Source organism: Netta rufina, assembly GCF_964035555.1.
Source record: "Netta rufina genome assembly, chromosome: 13".
NCBI classification, from domain to species: Eukaryota; Metazoa; Chordata; class Aves; order Anseriformes; family Anatidae; genus Netta; species Netta rufina.
The window spans coordinates 9,519,294-9,541,971 of record NC_140136.1 but is presented as its reverse complement, the minus strand read 5'-3'; the positions used below and the strand labels follow the sequence as shown (position 1 = coordinate 9,541,971).

The following is a 22,678-nucleotide window of genomic DNA, read 5'->3' as shown; positions in this document are numbered from 1 at the left end:
GCTGTCATATTTAAAGTATTTTATTTTTACCACAGTTTCCTCTGCTTTTGTCTTTGTGCTCTGGCCTATGCTACACCCTCCTTAAAAACAACTTAAATTCAACTTCAGTAACATCCAAGAAAGAGCTCAGAGGTAACTGAGATAATGCCAGTTGTGTGAAAATTAGTGTCTTGGTGGAGACAATAGATCCAAAGATTTCCTCTGCTTAGGATTGTAAGTTTGACTAGTTGGTAGGCAGACAGGCCAAATGAAAATCTGTCGCTGCACACATGGAACCTGGCACAGCACTTGTTATTTTTTTAAATTATTTAGGCAGTAGTTTGGGGACATAAATAGGAGCTAAGCCTACTGTGTGTGAAAAGGGACCCTTGGGAGGGTGCTGGGTCATTGGGCTCAGTGGGAGAGGTGAGGTGGGGAAGGTAGGAAGAGAAGACTTAAGACTTAAGTCTGCAGGGAATCAGGATTTATTAGTTCCGCTTCACACAGCTTGGGAGATTTGGGGCCATATGCCTGTCTTGAGTTTATAGCCACTGATGGAAGACTTAAAATTATTTTTCCTGTTTTTTTTTTTTTTTTTAAAAGTTTTCCCTTGTATGTAGAAGACCTATATAACTAAAGAAAGAAAGAAGCTCTTTTTCCTGCAAGGAAAGAGTCAAAGTTGCTGACTATAAAACTTTGTTGTGAGTAGGAATTGAGTACTGTTTAAAAAAAACACAACCTACAACAACAAATATATATATACATACACATACTTTGAACTGTAGTCATGTTAGCTGGTGTAAGCAGTAACTGCAGGTAAAACAATTTGGAAGGAAAACTAAAAATGAACTTTTTAAACATTTGCAGTTCTCCACCAGAGGCGGAGGAGGCTGCGTGGTTGGGTTACGTAACAGCAAACAGTATTAAAACAGTTGAGGTCAGTTGTTTTCGCTGGCCCGTTACATCCATGGAAAGAAAGAATGTAGTGAGTGTACTTCATCTTTTTATTTTTTTTTAAATCTGCTAAGGGACCTTTAAAACTTTGCTTATAAAACATGGTTTATACAATTTTTCTTCCTCCCCTTCAGCTTCCCACCTCCTCAAAAAATAAAAATGAGCTCTTTCCATCCAAAGGCCTGCTGTATCCTACATGCTCCATCTCTTGCTGTAAAAATACTAGATATCACAGGGGCAGCACAACCATGCCCACGCAGTCAGAAGGAACTACTGTTTTCTGACCTTCTGTTCTAGGCTTGTGTGTTTTTATAGTATTATTGGAAGAAGACTACCTTTTTTTTTTTTTCTCAGTTCAGGGCTTTTTTTTTTTCCCTTCTCTGTTCCCTGAATAAATGTAGTGCCATGAATAAAGTAAACATTGCTGTTAGTCTCTCTGCATATTTTTCAGTGTGCTTCATTATATGGGATTTTTTCAAAAGAAATGTAACCCACAGCCTTGGCTGGTTCCCAGCACCATTAAAAGTCCACTGGCACTTTTCTTAAGAATATGAGGTTTTGCTTCTGTTTTTTTTTTTACATAAATTAATTTCACCTCTCTCATGTAGAATGTCTGCTGCCCTTCATCCCAGATGTGGCTGCAAGGTAACCCCTCCCTGGCACTTGCAGGTTGCTCAAGTCTACAAAAGCTTTTGGAGCTGAAAAGAGTCAGTGACAGCTTCATCAGTGATAAAGGCGGGGAGAAAAACAGGACCAGTAGACAGACACTGTTGAAGGACATGTCAATCTCTAATCCTGGAGAAAAAGAGGGGTATTCTGTGAATGGCTCATTGTTCGTGGCATATGAGATCATATTCATCAGTCTGTAAAGTAAGTCTCTAATTTTTATTGCCAGTAGTGCCTTAATTGTGCTATTCCTTTTTGAAGGAGAAATTCTCTTCACTGATGGTGGTGAAATTCCAGGAGCAACATTTTCACCTTTCCTCATAAGAGAGGTGAAGCCAACCCCATGCAGCTCCCTGGGACAGGTCCCGTGGTGACTTAGAGCCACCAAACACAAACAAACATGCAGGGGCTGTAAGGCTAGCTAAGGAAGTTGGTTCTTGTTATTGCTCCCAGGGTCACTTTCTGCTGAGTGGTCTTAGCCTGGGAGCTTGCGCAGTACTGCTTGGATGTGCTCTAGCAGGAATCCTTATGCTGTTCAGCAGTAGTCATCCCCTACAGTTAGAGATAACTGACTACATGACTCCCCACTGTTGCAGCCGGTTGTCCTTCTTTTGAAAGGCCATCTCACAACTTGCAGCTTATTCTTGCTGTACGTTGCATTAATTCCTAACTCTGACTCAGCAAAATTATTTGCCTGCTTCCCATGCTGCCAATGGCTACGGAATCAAGGTGTGCATGCCACATTCTCCGTGAAAACAGAGAATGTGCCAAACTAAGGCACTTAAACCTAACAAACATTTTTCTAAAGAAAGTTGTTTATTATTATTTTTTTTAGCTTTTTTTTTTTTTTTTTTTTTTAAATGAATAGTTGAGAGAGCTTCAGAATTTTTACATTGAGAAATTCAAGGAAGAATGCTCTTCTCTTGATGCCAGAGTTAAACTCTAATCACCGCTCAGCTCTCTTGGAATTTGGCAGCGTACCAGTGCTCCTTCCCCTTGGTAGGTCATGTGGAAATACTGGAGCATTTTCTTAAAGAACCTCTCTGCTCTTTTCAGGTACTTGCACAGATGGAACTTCCCTGTTAGGATTTGAATTCCTTTCACACTTTTAACTAAATTTTCCTCACAATAAGCACCATTCAAATCTACAAAATTTTATGTATCAGCATTAAAATACCTTGTTTGTTAAAACTACACAAATGCAGCTGTTAAAATCTGGTTTTAAGCTGATGTATTCAGTTGCAATAGAGTTGCACACTTCAGTCTTGAAAATGGAATTTAAATGCATTTAACGAAATGAACACACAAGAGGTTTATCAAAGGCTGTTCATTGAAGGCTGAAGTTTATTAGAAGTTGTATGAATAGCTGAGATGGAAGTTGAGATAAGTTGCTTTGTTCAGTTTGATCAGTGATAATATTTAAGATAATCTTCCGACTGTTTTTTACATGTAAATTGCCAGTTGGTTACAGTATATCACCACAGCCCTAGAAATAGTTTCTGATGAGGAATTTTTGATTCTGTTCAAGCTGGCTTAAGTGTTCTGTAAAAACACAGATCTTTGTTAATTACAGCAGCTGTGAATAGCATAGTTAGGTTTACTCCTGTCTTGTTTCTTGCTTGTTTCCACTGTTTCGTCAGGTTTTAGCGGGTTGTAAAGTCTTCTCTGATAAATACAGTGACCTGATTATTAGCTTGATATTATGGTGGTGTTTTGAGTGCTGACCACTGATGTGGTTCGCCGTTTAACTACTCTTGGTATGCATCCATGCAGTGAAATAGCAAGATTTTCTTGAAAAGCTCATGAACTTGGAAAAACTTTCAGAAAGTTATCTGAAAGCAATGTGATTTGCCTTGGATGTATGCAGTGACCTTTTTACTGGATCAATACTTTTATTTACATATCAAATGTAGACTTTTTTTCCTTTCAAGTGCTACAGAGCAGACTGAAAAGGTGCCGTATCAGGCAAGAATGTGTGTAAAGGATTCCTTTGTTAAATGTTGGCAGAAACCTCACAAGCCCTTGCCAAGTCTGTCCAGCCCACCCACCCGTCCAGGAGGATGCCAGAAAATCCCCCAGTATGGCTTGGTGTTGGCTCTGTGCCATTAGAGCAAGGGGGAAGCTCGCTGCACGGCTCGTGGTGCCGAAAGGGGCACCATGGCTGTGGCTGGCCATGCCTGCTTCCCGCTGCCCCGAGACGCAGCCTGGAATGCCTGTGAAACTGCGGTCGGCGACACTGTCAACATGGTTCTGAGAACACGCCTCGCAATTGTTCAAATAACACTTGAGATACTTGGAGCAGAGAGAACACTTAATGTGCTTTCGCTGTGTAAGCAATTAACTCCCCAAAGAACAGAGCGTTTTCAGTGTTCCCATACTCCGCAGCGTTCTCATGATCTTAAATATATTTAGGCGTTATGCCTTCCATTTTATAGGAAATTAAGTTTGCTGAAGGCTGCACAGGATGCAGTGGTAAGCTAAAAAAATGGAATTGAGATCTCTTATCACCTAGCTTTTTTTTCCTAAATCACTCAACCATCTTTCCCCTTGACCTTCAGTTTCCTTGTGCAATACCACCTTTTGATTCTCCTTCAACATATTGCTCCTTTGGTTGGAACTGCAAAAGGTTAATCAAAATAATGTTTGCTGGATGCTTCAAAAATGTTTCAATTCCTTTGCTCACAAATGGCTTTCTAGAACCACCACGGGAGCTCTTCAAAGCCGATGCTAAGTGTCTTTGTAGGTAAATGTGGAAATGCTGTGTTTGTGGAACAGCTGTGCAGTTGTAAGGTTAAAAAGAATCTATGAAAGCTCTTCTAACCGGCAGCCACCTTGTCATCATATTTCCTGCAAGAAAAGGAGCTTTGTGTGACCTTTCATTTCCCCGGAATTATACAGGAACTGAGAAAAGAGACTGTAAAAACCTATTAGTCCATCACAGACAGAATTTTCCCTTTCCATTTATAATTTTGTATGGTTAGACTAGTTTTGGGTGACCCAAGGAACGGAGGTTTTCATCCTTTTCCATGCCTTGCTCATGTTTTCTTTTCCTGCTATTTGTCCTTCGGTAAAGGCCAACTTTTTTTTCTTTTCTTAAGCATGTTTGCTAGCTCTTCATCTCATTTGAGAATATCTCAGACTCCTCCAGCACCAAGGTGTACCAGAGATGCTATGGAAAGACCTGACTGCATGCTGTCAATACGTCTCCAGTTAACCAAGCTGTGCCTGATAAAGGTAGACCAGAAAAATCAACTCTTTCTGTGTCCAGGGTTTCTGGTGTGCTCTCTGGTTCTCTCTTTGGCCCTACTTCTTAGGGTCTGTTTATGTGGAGGCCAAAGAGGAGGAAAATCTCTTGAAATTAAAAAACATGTGGCGCTAGACAGAACCCTCTAAAAGAAGGGTGATGAAAGAAGCTTCAAGAGAACGAAAAAAGAAGCAGAGCATAAAGATAACTGGAAGAAAAGAGATGTAAGGGTGATAATCCACACTGCTCTTGGAAAACAGAACTACTGTAATGGTTTAAAAAACAAAACCAACACCTTCTTAGAGGCCTGAGGAAGATGCTAGAACAATTAATATATGTGAAAATCCTATCACAGAAGATTAGACAAGAGAAAAGAATGTGGATTGTTACTAAGACTGAGAGCAGAAGGCTGGCTGATAAATATGACAGATCACAGGATACAATACTCAGCTCCTTGAGTTTCCAACTCCATTAGTGGTGCATGGCAGTCTGTAGGTTGAGGGAAAAAAAAATACAATGCAAACCCCTTCTTCATTTGCATTTGCTGCAGTTGTATTTGTCAGGTTGTGTTGCATGTTTCTCCCTATTTATGCTTTCATGAGAAGTGTCTAGAAGTGTCAAAACCAACTCTTTTGTTGGAAAACTTCAAAACTCCATGTCAAAATGTTTCTAACACTCACAGAAGAACACCATGGGAGTTTTCACTAGTTGAACGGGTGCAGGTACAGTATCATAACAGCTTGAAAGGGTAATTCTGAGGAGTGTGAACAGCTTGATATATCTCAGAGGATAAACTCTTGTGTTAAAAATACAATGTAAGCTGCCACTATTATTGACGTTTTCCAGTGTTAGTATCAACATCAGTGCATTTCCAAGAACCCCGAAGCCCAGACTCCTGCCTGCAGAAGTGCCAGAGGCAGCAGGCAGCACCAGCTGTAACCTCCACGCGCCTTTTAGTCGTGCACGTGCCAAGGACAAACAGTGTCATTTGTTTCTGCCTACACAAGAGCTGCAGTGAATAACACAAAAGCCTAGATCGGCGGTTTGCAGTGTTTTAGAAGCCAGAGACAAACTTTTATTGGGGATGGGGGGAAGGACGAGATGGTTGAAGAACAGCTGAACGCGGTACGGCTCATTTTCACCCGCGGGGGAAGCTGTCTTCACGCTGCCCCCTCGGTGCCTAGAACCCAAACTCGCCGCTCCGCGCGGGCGGGACGAGGCACGGAGCGGCCCGGCCCCGGCGGCCGAGGGGAGGCGAGCGGGGCCCCGGGGCAGGTGCCGGGGACGGGGCCGGGTCCGGGCGGGGCGGCTCGGGGCGGGCAGCTCGGGGCGGGCTCTCCCCGCCCTTTCCGCTGAGCGCAGGGGGCGGAGCGGTGGCGGCGGCAGCAGCGTCCCCGGCCGGAGCTGCCCTGCCGGGAGCGGCGCCGGGAGCAGGGGAGCAGCGGAGCCGCGGGGCGGCCTCGCCGCCGAGCGGGCTGAGGGCGGCTCCGGGCCGGGTGGCGCGGCCGCGGGCACGGCGGCTCCTCGCTGCCCCTCGCTGCCCTCAGCGCGGTGAGGGCGCCCCCCGGCGGCGGGGCGCTCCCGCTGCTCCTCCTCATCCTCCTTCTCCTCCTCCTCCTCGGGGCTGAGGCCGGGCCGGGCACGGCACCATGCGGCCCCCGCTGTCCCCGCTCCTCTCCGCCTGACGGAGCCCCCTGGCCCTGCCCTGCCCTGCCCTGCCCCGCTGTGCCGTGCCATGCAGCCGATGCTCCGCTAGGCGCCGGCTGGAGCTCGCAGCCCGCTCCCTCGGCCCCCCGGCGGCACCGGCACCATGAGGAACGGCGAGGACCTGGAGGGCTTCGATGGCGAGGCGTCCAGCACCTCCATGATCTCGGGGGCCAGCAGCCCCTACCAGCCCACCACCGAGCCCGTCAGCCAGCGCCGAGGGCTGGGCGGCCTCCGCTGCGACCTGGACTACCTGCGGGGCACCTTCGGCAGGATCAAGCTGGCGGAGGTGGTAAGTCCCGGGCCGCCCCCAGCTCCCTTCCCCGCCCGGCGGCGAGGTGCGTACCTGCGCCTGGCGGCCGCCCAACGGCCTCCATTTCAGGGCCGCCGCGGGCGGGAGCTGCGGTTCGGCGGGGGCAGGGGCAGGGGCAGGGGGGTCCCGTCCCCACGGCCCCTCGGCCGGTGGGGAGCTGGTGGGAGCGAGCCTCGCCCCGGGCTGGGGGTGGCGGAGGAGCCGTTGAGGCACCGGCAGCCGCCGGGGTTCGCTCAGCGTGCGGAGCGGAGCCCGAGGCGCCTCGGGGGCTGAGCCCGAGCGGTCCCCGCGGCTCCGTGCTCGGCGGCCCGAGGGACGGGGCGGCCTCAGGGCCTGTGGGTACCCCCGGACTGGGCTGGTTGAGGTAAAACCCCACCCAGGACGCCCGCTGGGTCCCGCCGCAAGTCATCGGATCCCAGGGTTATCAAACAAACACCTCGGGGGGCTGCGTGTGCTGGTCCAAAACGACACGAAACGACCCGACCCAACCCAACCTAACCCAGCCCGCTGTGCCCAGCTGGGCGCTGCTGAGCGGCTGCGGTGTGTCAGGGCTGCAGGAGGAGGATTGGGGTTGGGGTCGCAGAGCGGGGCCAGGTGCGCAGCGGGGGCCCCGTGTTCCTCAGGTGGGGGCCCCGCGGTCAGCAAAGGGTGCCCGGAGCTCCCGGGAGGTGCGGGGCTGCAGCCGCGCCTTGGCCATGCAGGGTGGCTGGGGTGCCGGTGAGGAGTCCCTTGCACATTGATTAGGTTTGGTTTTAGCTGGCTGGAATTCTGTTGGTTGCACGAAGTGGAAAGAAACCTTAAAACGCAAACAAACAACCCTCCAAATGCACACCTGAAGTTCTGTTAGTTGCACAAAGTGGGAAGAAACCTTAAAACAACCCTTCCCCAAACACACACACACACAAAAAAAAAAAAAAAACAAACTGAAAACATTTTTCATTCTCAAAGGAAACACATGCTGTGTTTCTCCAGAGAGTCTAAACAGCTACACTGCTTAGTTTGAAGTCCTTGTGAAGCTTAGAGCACTGTAACAATTACACGCGTAATAACTCCTGAGGTTTTTCTGTTGATGATGCTGATGCATGTCTTCATCTGATCAAACTTCAAAGTTGCGTTGTTATTAACATCTTTGAAATTAGCAAATGTACTTTTAAGGGTGTTTTAGAGCAGTTATGAAAATGACAGTAAGCCTGAAATAGGTTTTTAAGTAGTTCCTTACAGAGATGCTATGAATTGTATTCCCTTAATATGAGTAAGTTCTTCAAGGATAATAATGTTAAAAAGAAAAACTACACCAAAAGCCCACCAACTTTTAAATATTTCATGTGTATTACTTCATTGTTTAAAACCACTGCTAGTTATTGTAAGACAAAGCTTGCATGGACAGATTTCATGTAAGATATAGTCAGAGTGTACTAGGTTCAGTAGTGAGCACAAGTTTATAGAGGGTTGTGGTGATCAGTGTATAGTCCTTTTTGCAAATACCCAGCAAAAATCAGGATTTGGAAGTGCAATTTGTTTTCTTCTCATCTTCACAGTGTAGAACAAAATCCAAGGTCTGCAAGCGTTAGCAATGAGCATTACATGAGTAGGCTGAACGACAGGGAGCAGCTGCATTTGCATTGTGTGTTTTCAGGACTGAAGCCAAAGAAGCTGTCATCACTGTGCAACATCTACCTGTCCTGGAACTATTAAAAACCATCCAGGCAGTAGAAGTTCTGGGATGGTGCTTCCTAATATGCTAAAATAATCTGCCCTCAGGATTTTTGTTTCTGTTCCTACTGCTGATCTTTGCGGTACACTAATAACTCTGGCAAGTCATGCTAAAAGCTTCTAATTAAAATGAGTGATTATTGATTGTGAGTAAGTAAATCGTCTATTATTAAACTGATACGTTTGGAACAAACATGAAAAAATTTTGGAGCACGCCTCTTAAATTTTTAGGGCTTATAAATAAAATTAAAAAAGAAAAAAAGATAATGGTAAAGACCATACGATGGTGGACTTAGAGACACGGGAGTTTTCTTGTCTGTTGAATGAGTATGTTGCAACTTCCAGTATGTCGTAGGACATAGGAAGGCGTACGTGCAGATGAGTTTCTTTGGAGGAACTGAGTAATATTTTGTGCCTTTTTTTTTAATGAGTGGCCTGAGATAGCACCCAAGGTGCATACGGAGTGTATGAATCCAGTGGGTCGGAAGCTGACAAATTAGCTTGGATAGGATGGAAGCCTATGTACCGTCTCACCAAATTCAGTTTCTGTGTGGTTGTACTCCAAAGGAGCTGCATCTAATTTGTGGTAATGACTGGTAGAGCAAACTACTGGGTTTTGCAAACTGTTGGTAAAGTGAGCAGTTTTGGAAAAGGAGGAGAAAGAACATGTTCCACGATGCTCTTAATTGACTTATTTGCCTAAGATAATTATTTTTGTTGTCGTAATGCTTAGTAATACCTTCAAAACTACTGTGGGAACTGATGTGTATCAGGCTGTTGTACAGCACTCTGACTCATTTTTAAAAATGAGAAGGAGCACCCTTCATTGCACAGAATAAAACCTCAACAAAAATTGGTTAAGATAAAATGTCTCTAAATATATTCTAGTAAAAGAAAGTAATGCTGCAGGAAAGATTACAATGCACATGCTTCATTTAATGTCAGGATTCGTATTAAAATACATTCATGATTGGCAGACAAAATTATCGGTTGAAGACAAACATTGCCGATTACTGTAATCTTTGGTTGAAGGACTTTCCACAGCTTAGCTTGTAGTGCCATATGTGACGTGTAACTGCAGGGCATTGTGGCTGAAATGGCTCTTTTCCAGGTGCCCGTTTTTGATTGTCAAAAGAAGGAATAGGGAAAAAGTCAAATGCCTGCAAATGAAGGCACGGGGACTGCAGGGCTCTGTTACTGGCTCTAGGTTTGTCTGTATTGATTCGAAATACCACTACAGGAGCTGTTGCGAGCTGAAAAGCAGCATGATGTTTTAGGCCTGTGGGGTAGTTTAAGCGCTGCTGGATGTGAGAAGAGTTCCAACTCATTTATTCGTATCTCAAGAGAATGTGCCTGAAACTGTCCTTTAAAGGGGCAGTGTCACAAAGGATTACGATAACGTTAATGATTCATGTAGAGTATTGTGCGGCACTTTCCCAAGACTTAATTAGGCTTTCATTTCCTCGACTTCCAGAAAAGGTTGAAGAGTATTACAGGGTGTTCCTGTTAATTATAATTTGGGAATTAAAACTAAGGAAACTTCTAATATTTTGAGTTTCTCATGAATATTCAAGGCTAAGCTTAGTGATTAATAGTACGTATGGCTGACTGCTAAAGATGATTGGTGTTCAGAATAGCAAGGAAGTAACAAGAAGTCCAATGTAGAAGAGCTTGGTATTGAACTGATTTTCACTTTTTTTTTGAACGCTTTGCTAAGTCTGTGAGATATTCAGCACATAGCGCGCTCACCTGTGTCTTCCCATTTGGGTGAGCTCGCTCTCTGCGCTTGTTTGGCTGCCAGGGGAAATCTCCGACGCTGCTGAGGCTGGGCAGAGCTGCGAGCTCTGTAAAGAGGCAGCTGGCAGGATGGAGGGGTGGTGGGTGTTGGACCCGATCAGGAAAGGAGTTTTCAGGGGGCTGGGGAGGCTGACAGACCTGATCAGATATCGTCTGATAAGGGGGAAGAAAACAGCATGAAGGGAAATGAACAGGGAGGAGGACTCAAAGTAATATGGGGTGTTGATGTTTTTGGGATAACGAGGATATGAACTGGAAGAGGAGGGCGAGGAGAAGCTGGTACACTTGTGCACTACACAGAGAAATGCTTTTTCTTTTGGGAAGGTCAAGTCTAGGTGGGCTCAGCTCTCCAGCATTCAGATGGAGCAGTACCTTGCCGTGCAGCAGATGTGGAAGATTATGTAGCTGTCCTGGGAGACCAGAGCAGAAAAGCTCTTTAGAGTTTATTTTCATTACTCTCTGGCATGGTTTTATGTTTCTCATGTTTTTAAGGGCTTTAATACTTCCCATGGAGATTATTGTACAATCAAGCAGATATCCCTGGAAAAGTTTTCAATGAACATCCTCAAATGATTTGTTACCTTTCAGTGCCTCTTCCCTTTTTTCTTCAGTTTCCTAAAGAGATTCTCCTCTTCTGAGTGCGCTTGCTGAAGGAAGTTGTTTGCTGTATGAGGAATTGGGAAGGGCCCATGGCTGCCATCCAAAACAGATGGGCCAGTTAGCAGGTAGCACCTCTGCACGGGAAGTTGTTTCACTTTAGACAAGTGCTGCTTCTATTCTTGCTTTGTTTTTACTTTCAACTTTTCTAAATGCATTGTTATATTTCCTTCATTGCTCTAATACTGTGTCTTTAATAATCTTACTGTTACAAGAGTTGGATGTAGGAATATACTTACCACTGACGTTGCCTCAGGAAATGATGACTGCCCATTGCCTGCTTCATATTTTCTTTGGTAGCCGTAGTTCCTGGTGGGCTTTTCCTTGGGTCACTAGGTGAGGTGTGAGGAAAGCAGGCAGGATCCCAATGGGAGCCTCCTTGGTTCTCACCAGCCTCCTGCTAGGTATTCGCAGGCATTTGATTTAAGGTAAAATAACTGGAGCTTGATGTGAAAATTTGAAAAAATGGTGCTTAGCCAGCTCTTGCGATGTTGGTGGTGGTTAGGAATGGTTTAACTGGAGCAGTAAGATAACAGCTACAGGAAACCCTTACCACGTGCTGCCTCGGGAAAGAATGGCATTTGTGGTAGGCAGTGGTGGCCTCCCTGCACCAGACAGCACTAGACTTTGTATTTGTAATGTGCCCATTCCAAATACTACAGAAATTCATCAAAGACCCATGTTAATGGAGATAATGCTTCTGCTTGGGAGGTCTCCGAGCTACAAGTTGCTGATGAGCGTACTGGGAAGCATTGCTGCATGCTTGCTCGGGGCTCGCTCTCTGTAATGTGTGCTATTGCTTGGTGGTGGAGGCAAGATTTTGGGCTAACTGAAATCTGGTGGGAATAGCAGTTCATATGTTCACAATTTTATGTATAAAAAGTTCCATCTTCATTGGTGGAGAGTAGCTGAATGTTGGAAAAAGTTGTTCTGTGGCTTACTATCATTACACGTTTCCAGATCCAGAAGTTGGTTAAGGCCAGGACTACTCTGACATTCTTTGCTGTTAGAGTCTATTGTGATGAAGAAATTAGCATTGAAAAGGTCCGTAGTACCTACCTACATGTACGTCAATAAGACTGTTGAGAGTTCTCAGTGTTAATTACATTAAAAAATAGCCGTAATTTATGTTCCAAGTAGTAAGGTAACTGCTAACTGCTCGAATCGGGTTGAAAACTAGTCCAAAGTGCTCAGCAGTCAGTTTTGTTATCACAGCGTTCCTGTGCGTTCAGCTCAGCAACCTTCAGATGGCTGCTGGAGGGGAGGGTCACTTGGGTGCCCCAACATCCCACCCGCCCCAATCCAGAGCTTGTGGCGTGTTGTTAGGAAATACCATTGCGTATATGTATGGTAGTACCAGTGGGAACAGGCAATTACTGTACCTGATAGAGGTCAGTAGCTGACGTTGTCTGTCACGGATTGTGTGGCAGGGTCACTGCTCAGGTTGCTGGTCCTGCTGGAAAGGTGTTGGTGGTCTTGGCGAGAAGCGGAGCACTGCAGGAGACACCTGAGCCTCCTGAAGCAGTTTCAGTGTCACTGGCGACCTCATGCCTTAGTTTTTCCTATAAGCGATCAAGTTTCACCTTTAAAGTTAGCTTTTTCTCTTCTATTCTGCTCTTCTGAGGTATGCAAGCCTCTTTCGTTTCTGGCATGTGAACTTAGCTCTAGCAAATTTATACCCATTTGTTCTTGTGTCAACACTGCGGATTTGCATAACCGCGCTTTGCTCCACGTACTTTGAAATGGCTGTGTGCGCTCGGTCACCTCGCTTCACAAAGCCAGGCAGGGTGGTTGTGGACTCTGCTCGTCACTGGGGCTCTCTGCTCCCCTGCAGCCCGCCCGGGCACTGCCTGCTGACCGGGGATCCATTCGGAGGAGCACGGCCCAGGAGAAGGCAGCCTGCAGGGGTGGCGTACCAGTGCGCGCAGTGACCTTGGTGCTTATCACACCTCTGCTGGGAATTCCTCCCCTGCTGTGTGCTAGGGTCACGCTGGCAGTTCAGAGCTGTTCCACTGCATCTTCCATGTTTTATTCTGTTGTAATTTCCAAACAATAAATTGGCGTTTGTATAAGAAGTGCTTGTGACTTTGCTATTGGATGTTGAATGGTTGATGCTTGGTGGTATTTGTAGCTCGTTCAGAAAACGGGAGTATGGCAGTGGATACTGGTGATCTTTGGTATCTTGTAGAAAAAAGCCTGTCGGGATAATACATTAAAGGGATAACATTTGTAATAGGCACATATGCTTAGAAATCCTATTTAGGTAGAGCATGTCTGTACAGTGTCTCTGAGACGCCTTATTTCTCTTGGGAAAGTTTTCTCTTGAAAGGTTATAGATCGGCGCTGCTGTGTGGTGATATTTTTGTACTGACATTTACCATAGAAGGAAGAATGATGAGATAACACTGTTTAGCTTTGGTTTTTATTGTTTCTGCGTGCATGTGAAGAAAAGGCTGTGGCTGTCATCCAACAGCAAAGCAAATGGCTTTTGGTCTCTTCTGTGATGTCCCTTAGATGCAGTCGGGCCATGGGCCATTGTCCTACAGTCATTAAACTCCAGTTGCAGATGAAATTCCAGTTGCAGATTTTTCTCTAAGATGGTGGATAGTTTAGAATTCTGCTTTCAGAAGAAACTTCTATTGTGTCTGTAATATATATGTTTTTTTCCCCCCCCACCATTATGAACCACTTTAATAGTAATGGGTACATTATATTAATTGTAGATGCTGCAATGAGAATGGTAATTCTAATGGGATTATGATTTGGAAAGCAACCTTCTTTTCTTGTAATCTTTCTGTTAATCTCTCTCTGGTTGATGAGCCTCCCTAGAGATTTAATTATCATGTAACATAAGAAAAAGGACTAGAAATTTAAGAGGCTGCATTTTTGTTGTAGCATACTTTACTGCTGTAAGGGAGGTATCAGTTCCTTTTGATACCAGTTAATGCATCATTTGTCAGTTCAGGTTAATAGTCATGTCTTGGTAGTCGTCGTCCCATGCTCCAAGTTGTATTTCAGAAACACCCACCTTACTTGGTGTAACAAGGTACTGAATTTTTTGTATACATACAGTGAATAGCCATCTGAACAGAAGTCTTAACAGCAGGTCAAATGCTGTTAGTCTGTAGTGGTAGCAGTCACTGTTTATAAATTTGGTATGAATTAAAAAATACGCTCTGACTTATACAAAAAAAACAAAACTCACTTATTTCTTAGTTGATTTGTGTAGTCAGTTGCTCCCAAAATATGGAAGAGTTAAGGTTTCTCTGGAGCCTGTATCATCAACTCTGCAGAATAATAGGAGGAGGAAAGCAAAAGCTTGCTACACAAACCTTACATAGAGCAGGTGTAAGAACACACAATTATGAATAAAGATGGGTCCAAAATGGTACTGACCGTGGGCAGAGAGGTCTCAGAGCTGGCGTAGCACTCGCCTGGACCAAGAGGTCTGCGCAGTGTGGAACAGCATGAATCAAGTGCTACAGTCCCTGCAGGGATCAGGTCTGAAGCGTCATTTTATTTAGTGGGTGTCCAGGATGAAATCCACAGTCACACTGCAGCATGTTGCTAGAATAGCATAATAGGTGAAAGGGGGTTTCAGGTAAGCAGAGTAACTTGGCAAGTTTTTATCTAATTTTGTGCAAATTAAACTGGGAACTTTAATTTCCAGTGTCACAATTCCAACTCTCTGATCCGAAGGCTTTGATACTTAGGGTCCTCATTTGTATAAGAATATAATGATGTATTTTTACCTTAGTCAACGTCTTCAGGTTTGTCTACCATTTTTTTTTATGTAACCTGATATTCAGGTGGTGTTAGACAAGAAATTTTTTAAAGTTTTCTTTAGCTTGCATGTATGTTCACAAAGTGTTCACCTTGCAAGCCACCTGAAATTGTTCGTGATGGTTTCTTCCTTTAGTGCATGGCTTAAAAGCACAGTAGCTGTGTACCTGGTGCATGGAAATATGTCCTGTACTTCAATCTGGTACAAACAGTGGCACTTCTGGTGGAACTTTCACTTAGACTAAATGCTCTCATTGTCAGATGCAAAAATCTGGCTATAATATAGCAGTGCTCATAACAGCTTCTTGGGGTGTTCTGCCAATTTTTTTTCTGAATTATTTTATGAATCAACTACAAGTGTTTTCATTTTAGTATTTTTCTGTACTTTTAGGACATTTAAAACTGAAATGTGCATGCAAGAAAGCAACAAGCACATTGTGAATATGATGAAATGCGGAAGTGTTAGGAGCCTTCAACCTTTGATTACCTTTGTCCCGTGAAATTCCTTTCGCACTACTAATTGATATTACCACTTGACTGTTGTGAATAAATTTATTAGGGGGTTCATCGTAGGGTTTTTTATCGCTATTTTTTTCTAATTGTTGCATTTAATGCTTGGAAACCTTTTAACTGATGCAGATGAAACCTTTCAGGGAGTGTGGGATCTTTTGATTTTATATGATGGTATCACATCTTCCAAGTATCTAGAAAAAAAGCACTTCTCAGAATTCTAGCAAAGTTTCCGAAGGCCTTGGGATGTTCAGTATGTTTAGTGCATAGTGGTGGGACGATAAGAATCGTGACCAAGAAGGTCAAGATGTTGTTGCCGGAGTCATAAGGATTTTGCGTTGTTAACATCATTTCATAGTCCTGTGTTTGCAGTGTGCTGAGTTTGTTTGCAGTCTTTAGGCAGATCTGTTCTTGAGTTATAAAATCATGAGTAGGTGGATTTGCCATTATGCAATGCAAGTTTGTGGGTTCCTTTCTATTTTGGGTGAGATATTACTATATAACGGTTGTAAGACAGTCTAAACAGCAAGACAGGCTTGAAGGTTTCATGCATTCCCCGGTACAGCTGGCAGTGCTCTTTAATGTTCTGGCCTACATCTATTTTTTTTTAACGTTCTGTTTTACCAGTATGTCTAGACTCTTTTTGCCTTTTAAGGCATGGCATCTAAGGGGGCCTTCAGATTGCAATCTTGGGAACGTTGGGATTGCAAGGACATTTTGCACCATTTCCTTTAAACAAAAACAAGCTCAAAAAACTTTAATGGATTCTTTAGGACTACTTTAAGTTCTTGGTTGTGTTCTCATTAAAATTCCTTTCTTGTTTTAGTATTTGTGGGATGTTTGATGTTTACTTGTAATTAGGATTAAATGGGGTTTTAAAGGATACAGACTGATTCTGATAGTCTTAAAATAGAACTTTCACTTACTTTAAAACTGCCGAACAGGCTAGTTAAACACGGGACCATACGGATCAAATACCTTGACAAATTTTACGAGTACACCTTTACTTTTTAAAACCAATTCATTTATCCTCCTGTTTGTTACAGAATTTACAGTACTATGTTTTAATATTGTTTTGACTAGCCCGGTTTCCAACACTGGTTGGCATTTGAATGTGAATGGGAACATGAAGCCAGTTCAGAAGTGTTGATTTTTCTTTGCTTTAAGAGCTGAGTGGAGAATTCTCAAAAGTGAAGGAATAGCCAAAATGTTTATACTTTATTTAAAATTCACACAAGCCTGTGTGAAATCACACAAGCCAGTAATGCATTGTGTTCCAGCAGAGAGCATGTTTGTACCTAACATACAGAGCATGTGTGTGCAGCCTGGAGACAAAATAAGGTAACACCATGTAGCCAGGTTTTTTAATAACAAAGATATGATAAGTTATGAGTTCTTACAGCTTGGTGTAATAAAAAACATTTTATTGTTCTTCAAGAAGTAAATGCTGAAACAAAACCAGTGACTTTTGGTGCAACTAACAATTACGTTAGTCAAAAAGACAAACAAGAGCTACCACTTGTTTTAAGGATGCATCTTCCTCTGTCTTGGTGACTGAAAGTGAGGTCTGCTAAACTTTTCTTGAACTCAGCTGTTAAGATAGAATTTTTCCCCTGTTCTGTTTCCTTTAGTCAGTTTTTACTCTGTGTTACTATTTTAATGAAGCCCGCATGAGTAAGACCAGCAGTAAATGGGACTTCTGGAAAAGCATTTTATTCTTCCTCTTTCCCTCTTTCTGCCCCCATAAGTGCAGCTGCCAGTGGCTGAGGAGGATGCAAAGGATTCAACATATTATATTTAGTGCAGCAAAGAAGAAATGTGTGATGTTTTCTAACCTGTTCTTACTTAGCATGTCTAAGAACATACTATGCAGATGGCAGTCAAACTGTGATAAAATTAGACTTGAAGAAACTTAGCTGAGTAGCTTCACATGTAAAGAATTTCCACTTTTCTGTTATGGGTATGATTAATTATGCTTTTTGCCAGCACTCCAGCATGCTGTCCTGAAGTCCAACATGGGCATACTGCAGCGGTGGGTCTGTAAGAGCGTGCTGGTGCTTTCTGCCTGGCACAGGCAGGGGTGTACCGAGACTCGCTGAGGTGTTTGGAAGGATTTACTGAGGAGCCTGCAGTCTTGCAGCAGGCAGTGCTATTACGGAGACGAGCTTGTAAAGTTTGAGAATAGGAGAGAGATGGCTATAAAAAGCTGGGCTTGCGGATATCCATCAAAATGAGGGTGAGACAATAGGAAAACTAAGCCTCAAATATCAGGAAACTATGAAAAGCAGAGGGAAAACACACTTCCTATCATTGAGAATTATATGTGCGTTCACTGAAGCTGTCGGCACCATTCAGTGTACTGTAGGTACAGAATAAACCCTTAAATTTGAGCTGTTCCTGGTTATATAGGAGTTGTGTGTAATAGACATTTCTACCTTTCCCATTCATATGCTGTAGCTTGGTATGTTGGGCTTTTGTTCGTTACTGTCTTGTGGTACCTGCTGCTTATGAAAATAAGTGGAATTAAAATGCACAGGAATTGTAATTCCTGGGGACCAGGGGTTTAAGTTCCTATGGTAAGAAATCAGTGGGAAATCATTTTGTATGTTTTGTTTGCCTTTATCATGTACAATCTTCAGATGAATGTGGGATGGGGTTGTTACAAAACTGTTGATGGGCTTTTGTTTATAGGACCGGTGGTGTACCGTGTTTCTTTTGTGCCTAACCTGGAAGGTATGTTTCCATCTTGTTCGGATTTCTGTGAGGAAATTCAATGTGCATAAAACAAACATCTCTTCATAATGTGCCTTGGCTTCAGGTTCTGCTCAGTGGTTCTTTTGGTCATCTGACTGGATGAAAAGGAAATACAGCTCAGTCAGAGTGATCTATTTATTTTTCTTCATTACGAAGATGTCTGTGTTTTAGTTGGCTGTAACTAAAGAAGACAAACTCGCCGTCTGTTTGGCAAAATCATTGAGCAGGGCTTTACAGGTGTCGCGAGGTGACTCCTGCCCCCCAGCCACTCCTGGCTCGGGGCACCTCTGGTGCTAATGGGCACTTGGCAGCCGCCCCTTTCTTGTCGGGGGGAAGGCGATGGAGCTGACTGTGGCCGTGGGGTCTGCTGCCACAGCATGAGGTCACCCTGTGCAGAGCAGGACGTGGGTCTGGTAGTGCAGGTCTTTAAGACTGCCCATGCCTGTTTGTTTCAGAGGTGCTGGGCTGTTGCAGATGCTCCAGGGAAGTCATTGCAGACGTAGATTAAGCCAGCTGCCTTCTGTCCCTTTTGAGGTCTTAGTGAAGTTTCGTCTCCCTGAGCTGTTCCCAGGGAATGGGGAGTTTTGGTGGATTTGGGCGGTTTGGGTGTAGGTAGCCACGAACCGTGGTGGCGCTGGGGTGGAGGCAGCACTTGGGGGGACGTGTGGCTGCCAGCAACAGTGCCAGCTGTGCAGGGATCGGCAGCCAGGGGGTCAGGGCTCTTGTCACCCTGCCTGTCCCCACGTTGGTGTATTGCTTGTAATACTAAAGTGTTCGCTTGGAGAATGGTATTAATGTAAGGTAAAAAAAAAAAAAAAAGTGATTTGGCTTAGCAGTACCAGGAAGAACTGTTTTTTATTGAAAAACCAAAAAAAAAGCCACCATAAAAACGACATTGCATAAACTATTTCCTTACTACTAAACAGACTGTATTTTACAGTATTTGAACTGGAATTGGTTTTGCATGTATCTAGCACAATGTTTGTTGAAGAGGTGTGTCCAAGCAACAGATACAATCCTGCACCAATCGTACAGAGCAGGAAATATGCCACTCCTTTGCCTGTGCGGGTTTCTTCCATTCAGGACTCAATGGTTAATTTCACTTTCAAAACTTCAGTATTTCAGGTTTAGCCAGTTGATAATCTCTTCTGTTTAGCTTAGTTCAGTCCAGTTAATTTCTTTCTGGTGTTAGTTTTGATCTACTTAGTGTTTTGAAACAAGTAACTTTCTGTTAACTTTGTTAAAAAGTTACCCTCCTTCTTAAATATGGCTCTTACAATACTCCAGCAGAGTGTTTCTGGCCTCAGAAATGTGTTCTATATTTAGAATTGGTCTTTCGCCTAAGCTGAGGAAGGGAAGTCAGCAGTAGATGAGTCTTTCAAAGGTTATAGGAAATTGATGGAGGTGGCAAGCTATCAGCTGATTTAATAAAGATCCCACAGTATTAAATGTGCTGAAGTCTTGCCATGTTACACCCAAAAAGGAACTAAGAAGTAGTAAAAACTTGATTGCCGCTACATGCAAAACCCTAGAGGTGCAACGAAGATTTGAAGTTTGAGTGTTTTGCTATTATTTCTATCATCGCCACCAATACCAAATCCAAGTTGAATTCAGAGGTCTCACTGAGTTTCTCTGAATTTGTTCCATGTTATATTTTGTGCCATTAGAGCACAGTTTAATTTATCCAGGGTGCTGAATTACTTATGCTTGCTTAAGCTTCCTTCTCTGGTAAGCATCGTTTTTGTAAATTTTCTTTTAAGAAAAGTTTAGTGCTCATTTGTGATTTAAAGCTCCTTGCAGTCCAATTACCAGTTAATAACACATTTCTTTTAGTCTTAAGGATACAGGCTAAGAACAGGCGGGAAATCAGTCATTCTTCTGCTTAGGGTAAAAGATGGTTTCCTGCTGGAGAAGCAGTACTGTGTTTAAGCCATATGATCCCAAATATTCGTATCTGTGCCAGCTGTTTTAGATGTGGGAAATGCATGTGCTTTGCAAGGAATGAGACCCACTTGGTTTCGTACATTAAGTTAGGACTGCTGGGCCAAGTAAATAAGAACAATAAATCTAGATTTTAATTCAAGGAAGTTTAACATCTTCAGATACTTTAAGTGGTGTAAAAGCAATTTATTTCTTCTCAATTTTGTGCATATGTATTGTGCTGTACCATTGATTTAAACAGTCTGGATGTAAAAATGTCTTGGTAGTGTGACATTCTTACTGAAATTCTGTGGGTATTTTTCAGGCAGAAAAAATGCTGACCATTTTGTGGTTTTTTGGAAATCATGCGTAATTATGTCATTTAACCACACAATAAGGCTTTCTGTGGTAACGTTTTAGATAAACAGGAAAACTTTTTTTTACTTTGTTTTCATTGCGGAACTGTCTTTATTTTTAGTGCAAAGTTGTTTGATGATCATTATTATTTATTCAAAATTAAGATACAGTGTACTTTTATTGTTGGTAGGAAAGATGCACCGTTAACAACCTCCTAAAAGGTCTCTTTCAGCGTTTTTGCCTGTCATAGTGCATTTTCTCCATTTTGGGGAGATGCGGTGTTTTGTCTGACGTGTCTGTGTTGCCGAGAAAGTGATGTAAATATAAGCCATTTACGTAGGCCTAAGGCAGATGATTTCTTCATTAAAGGCCCTTCTCCAAGGGAATTTACAGGAAAGTTGAGATGAATAAAATAATGGTATGAGGCTAATGTGCCTAAATCAAAGAAGACTGAATACAGCATACAGGCTCTCTTTCAAGAATTAAACGGCCCTTAATTGTAGTAGCTTCATCCCTTTCCAGCGAGGGGCTGCTTCTTCTGAATAGAGCCTTTATGCAGGGTTCAGTGCACTGTAACAGAAATGCAGTAGCCTTGGATTGTACATGGATTACCTTAGTGGTCCTCAACATCCCAACCAATAAAACTGGTTAACAATTTAATGTTTATTTTCAAATTTTGTTAAAAACCAAAAAGGCCCAGAAATCATTATTGGGAAATACTTCTCACACCTAAAGCCGTAGCTGGAGACTTCTCTGCCTTGTGTTGGTGGGAGGTGAGGGATGAGGTGCTCTGGGACGCTTCCTCCATCACAGGGTTGCAGCTGCACGGCACGCGCTGTGCTGCGAGCCTGGGCAGACCCACCGCTGTTCTCGGCTCACCCAGCAGCTCCTTCTTCTTTGTCCTGCTTTTGTTGACTTAGCTCTTCCCTTTCCTGTGCTCAGGGGAAATGTGATGTTGCAGGAGGCCTAGGGTGCCTCAGCATGGACCTGCATGTCCAGCAGAATAAGCAGATGTTTTCACCGTGACGGTGTTTCATGTTGATGCAATACCTACTTTGCTTCTTTCGGGAAGGCTGGAGGTAGATGGGAAACTAGAAACAACTGTCAAAAAGGAGGGGAGAAAAAAAATAAGGGTGGAATAGAAAACTCCCCAAAGTACTCACTGCAGAGAAAAACAGCTGAAAAGTTTCATTTCATCCATCAGAGGAAACTTTCTCTTGACTCTATCCAAGAAAGCTGTAGCTGTGTTGTCTGTAGGAGAGAGCAGTAATTCATGTAAGAGGAGATCTATGCCACATTCAACTTCTCATTTTTCCTCAGTAAACCAACGTTGAAACTTCTGCTTGTGGAAAAACTTCTTGTCAAAACTCATCGCTTTAAAAACATGAAAAGAGGTGTGCGACTCAAAAGTAAGGATTGCCCCCTGCACTGGGTAAATTGCAGTGTGCTCTTCACTGACTGGGGCCCCTGCAGTGATACGGTGCTGTTTGTTTTCTTAGCTGTCACTGCAGTCACGGGAGGTGGCCTCAGGCTTAGGCAGCTCCCGTGCCCTGGTTTCCTGAGGGAATGTTGGCCGCTTGTGTTATCAAGCGAGAGCAAAGCGCTGGCATCTGGGGAGTGGGTATTTTCCTCTGCTGCAACTGTGTGGGGCACTGCTGCCCTGGGCACCTCCAGATGGAGTGTGGAGGCCTCCGGGGCTAGAGAAGCTGTCCTGCGGCCTTTGGCCTCCCTCTCTCCTGAGGAGGCTGTGTGTGGGCAAGGCAGACATCCTACATCTGGGATGGTGGGAACAGCGTAGGAAGATGCGAAGAAGTGACTCTTCAGGACTTTGAGCCTTGGGAAGCAGTCACCTTCATCTAGTACAGCTAGTTCAGTAGGCAGTGGTGGGTAGAGAGGCAGGCTATGGAGGCAAACGTAGGTGCCAGAAGAGATGTTTTTGTTACGGTTAAGGAGCTCTGTGACAGAACAGGAGGAAATGGCTAGCTCTAAACCTGCAATGAGTTCTGTCAGAAAATAAGCTGGGATAAAGACTTCTGGTCTGTCTCCAGTCTGCAGTGGTGAGCTCCTGGGTTCATGTGTGTGAACATAACCTGCTTTGTGGCACATCAGCCGAATGGTGTTCTGGGTGGCAAAATTGTGTTAATTCACTGCCAAATTTACACAGTGAGTCTGACACGATCTATTTCATATGTTTAATAATGCAGTGAAAATGAATTGGTTTTCTTGCAATGTTAATGTGTGTGCTTCTTTTTCTTTGTTTGTTGTTTCTTAAAAGAATATGGTCACTTGTTGAACCATGGTCTGTGACAAGCGGCTTGGGCTCATGT

The 22,678-nt window shown here is 43.8% G+C and overlaps 1 protein-coding gene across 1 annotated transcript in view; it reads left to right on the top strand.

Moving 5' to 3' along the window:
* The first annotated feature begins 6,232 nt into the window (after positions 1-6,232).
* Positions 6,233-22,678, top strand: part of CMTM4 (CKLF like MARVEL transmembrane domain containing 4) — a 29,803-nt gene continuing 13,357 nt past the window's right edge. Inside the window, exon 1 of the mRNA XM_084294583.1 lies at positions 6,233-6,839. Coding sequence (XP_084150709.1) covers positions 6,654-6,839 — 186 coding nt within the window. The 5' untranslated portion in view covers positions 6,233-6,653. The remainder of the gene's footprint in view (positions 6,840-22,678) is intronic.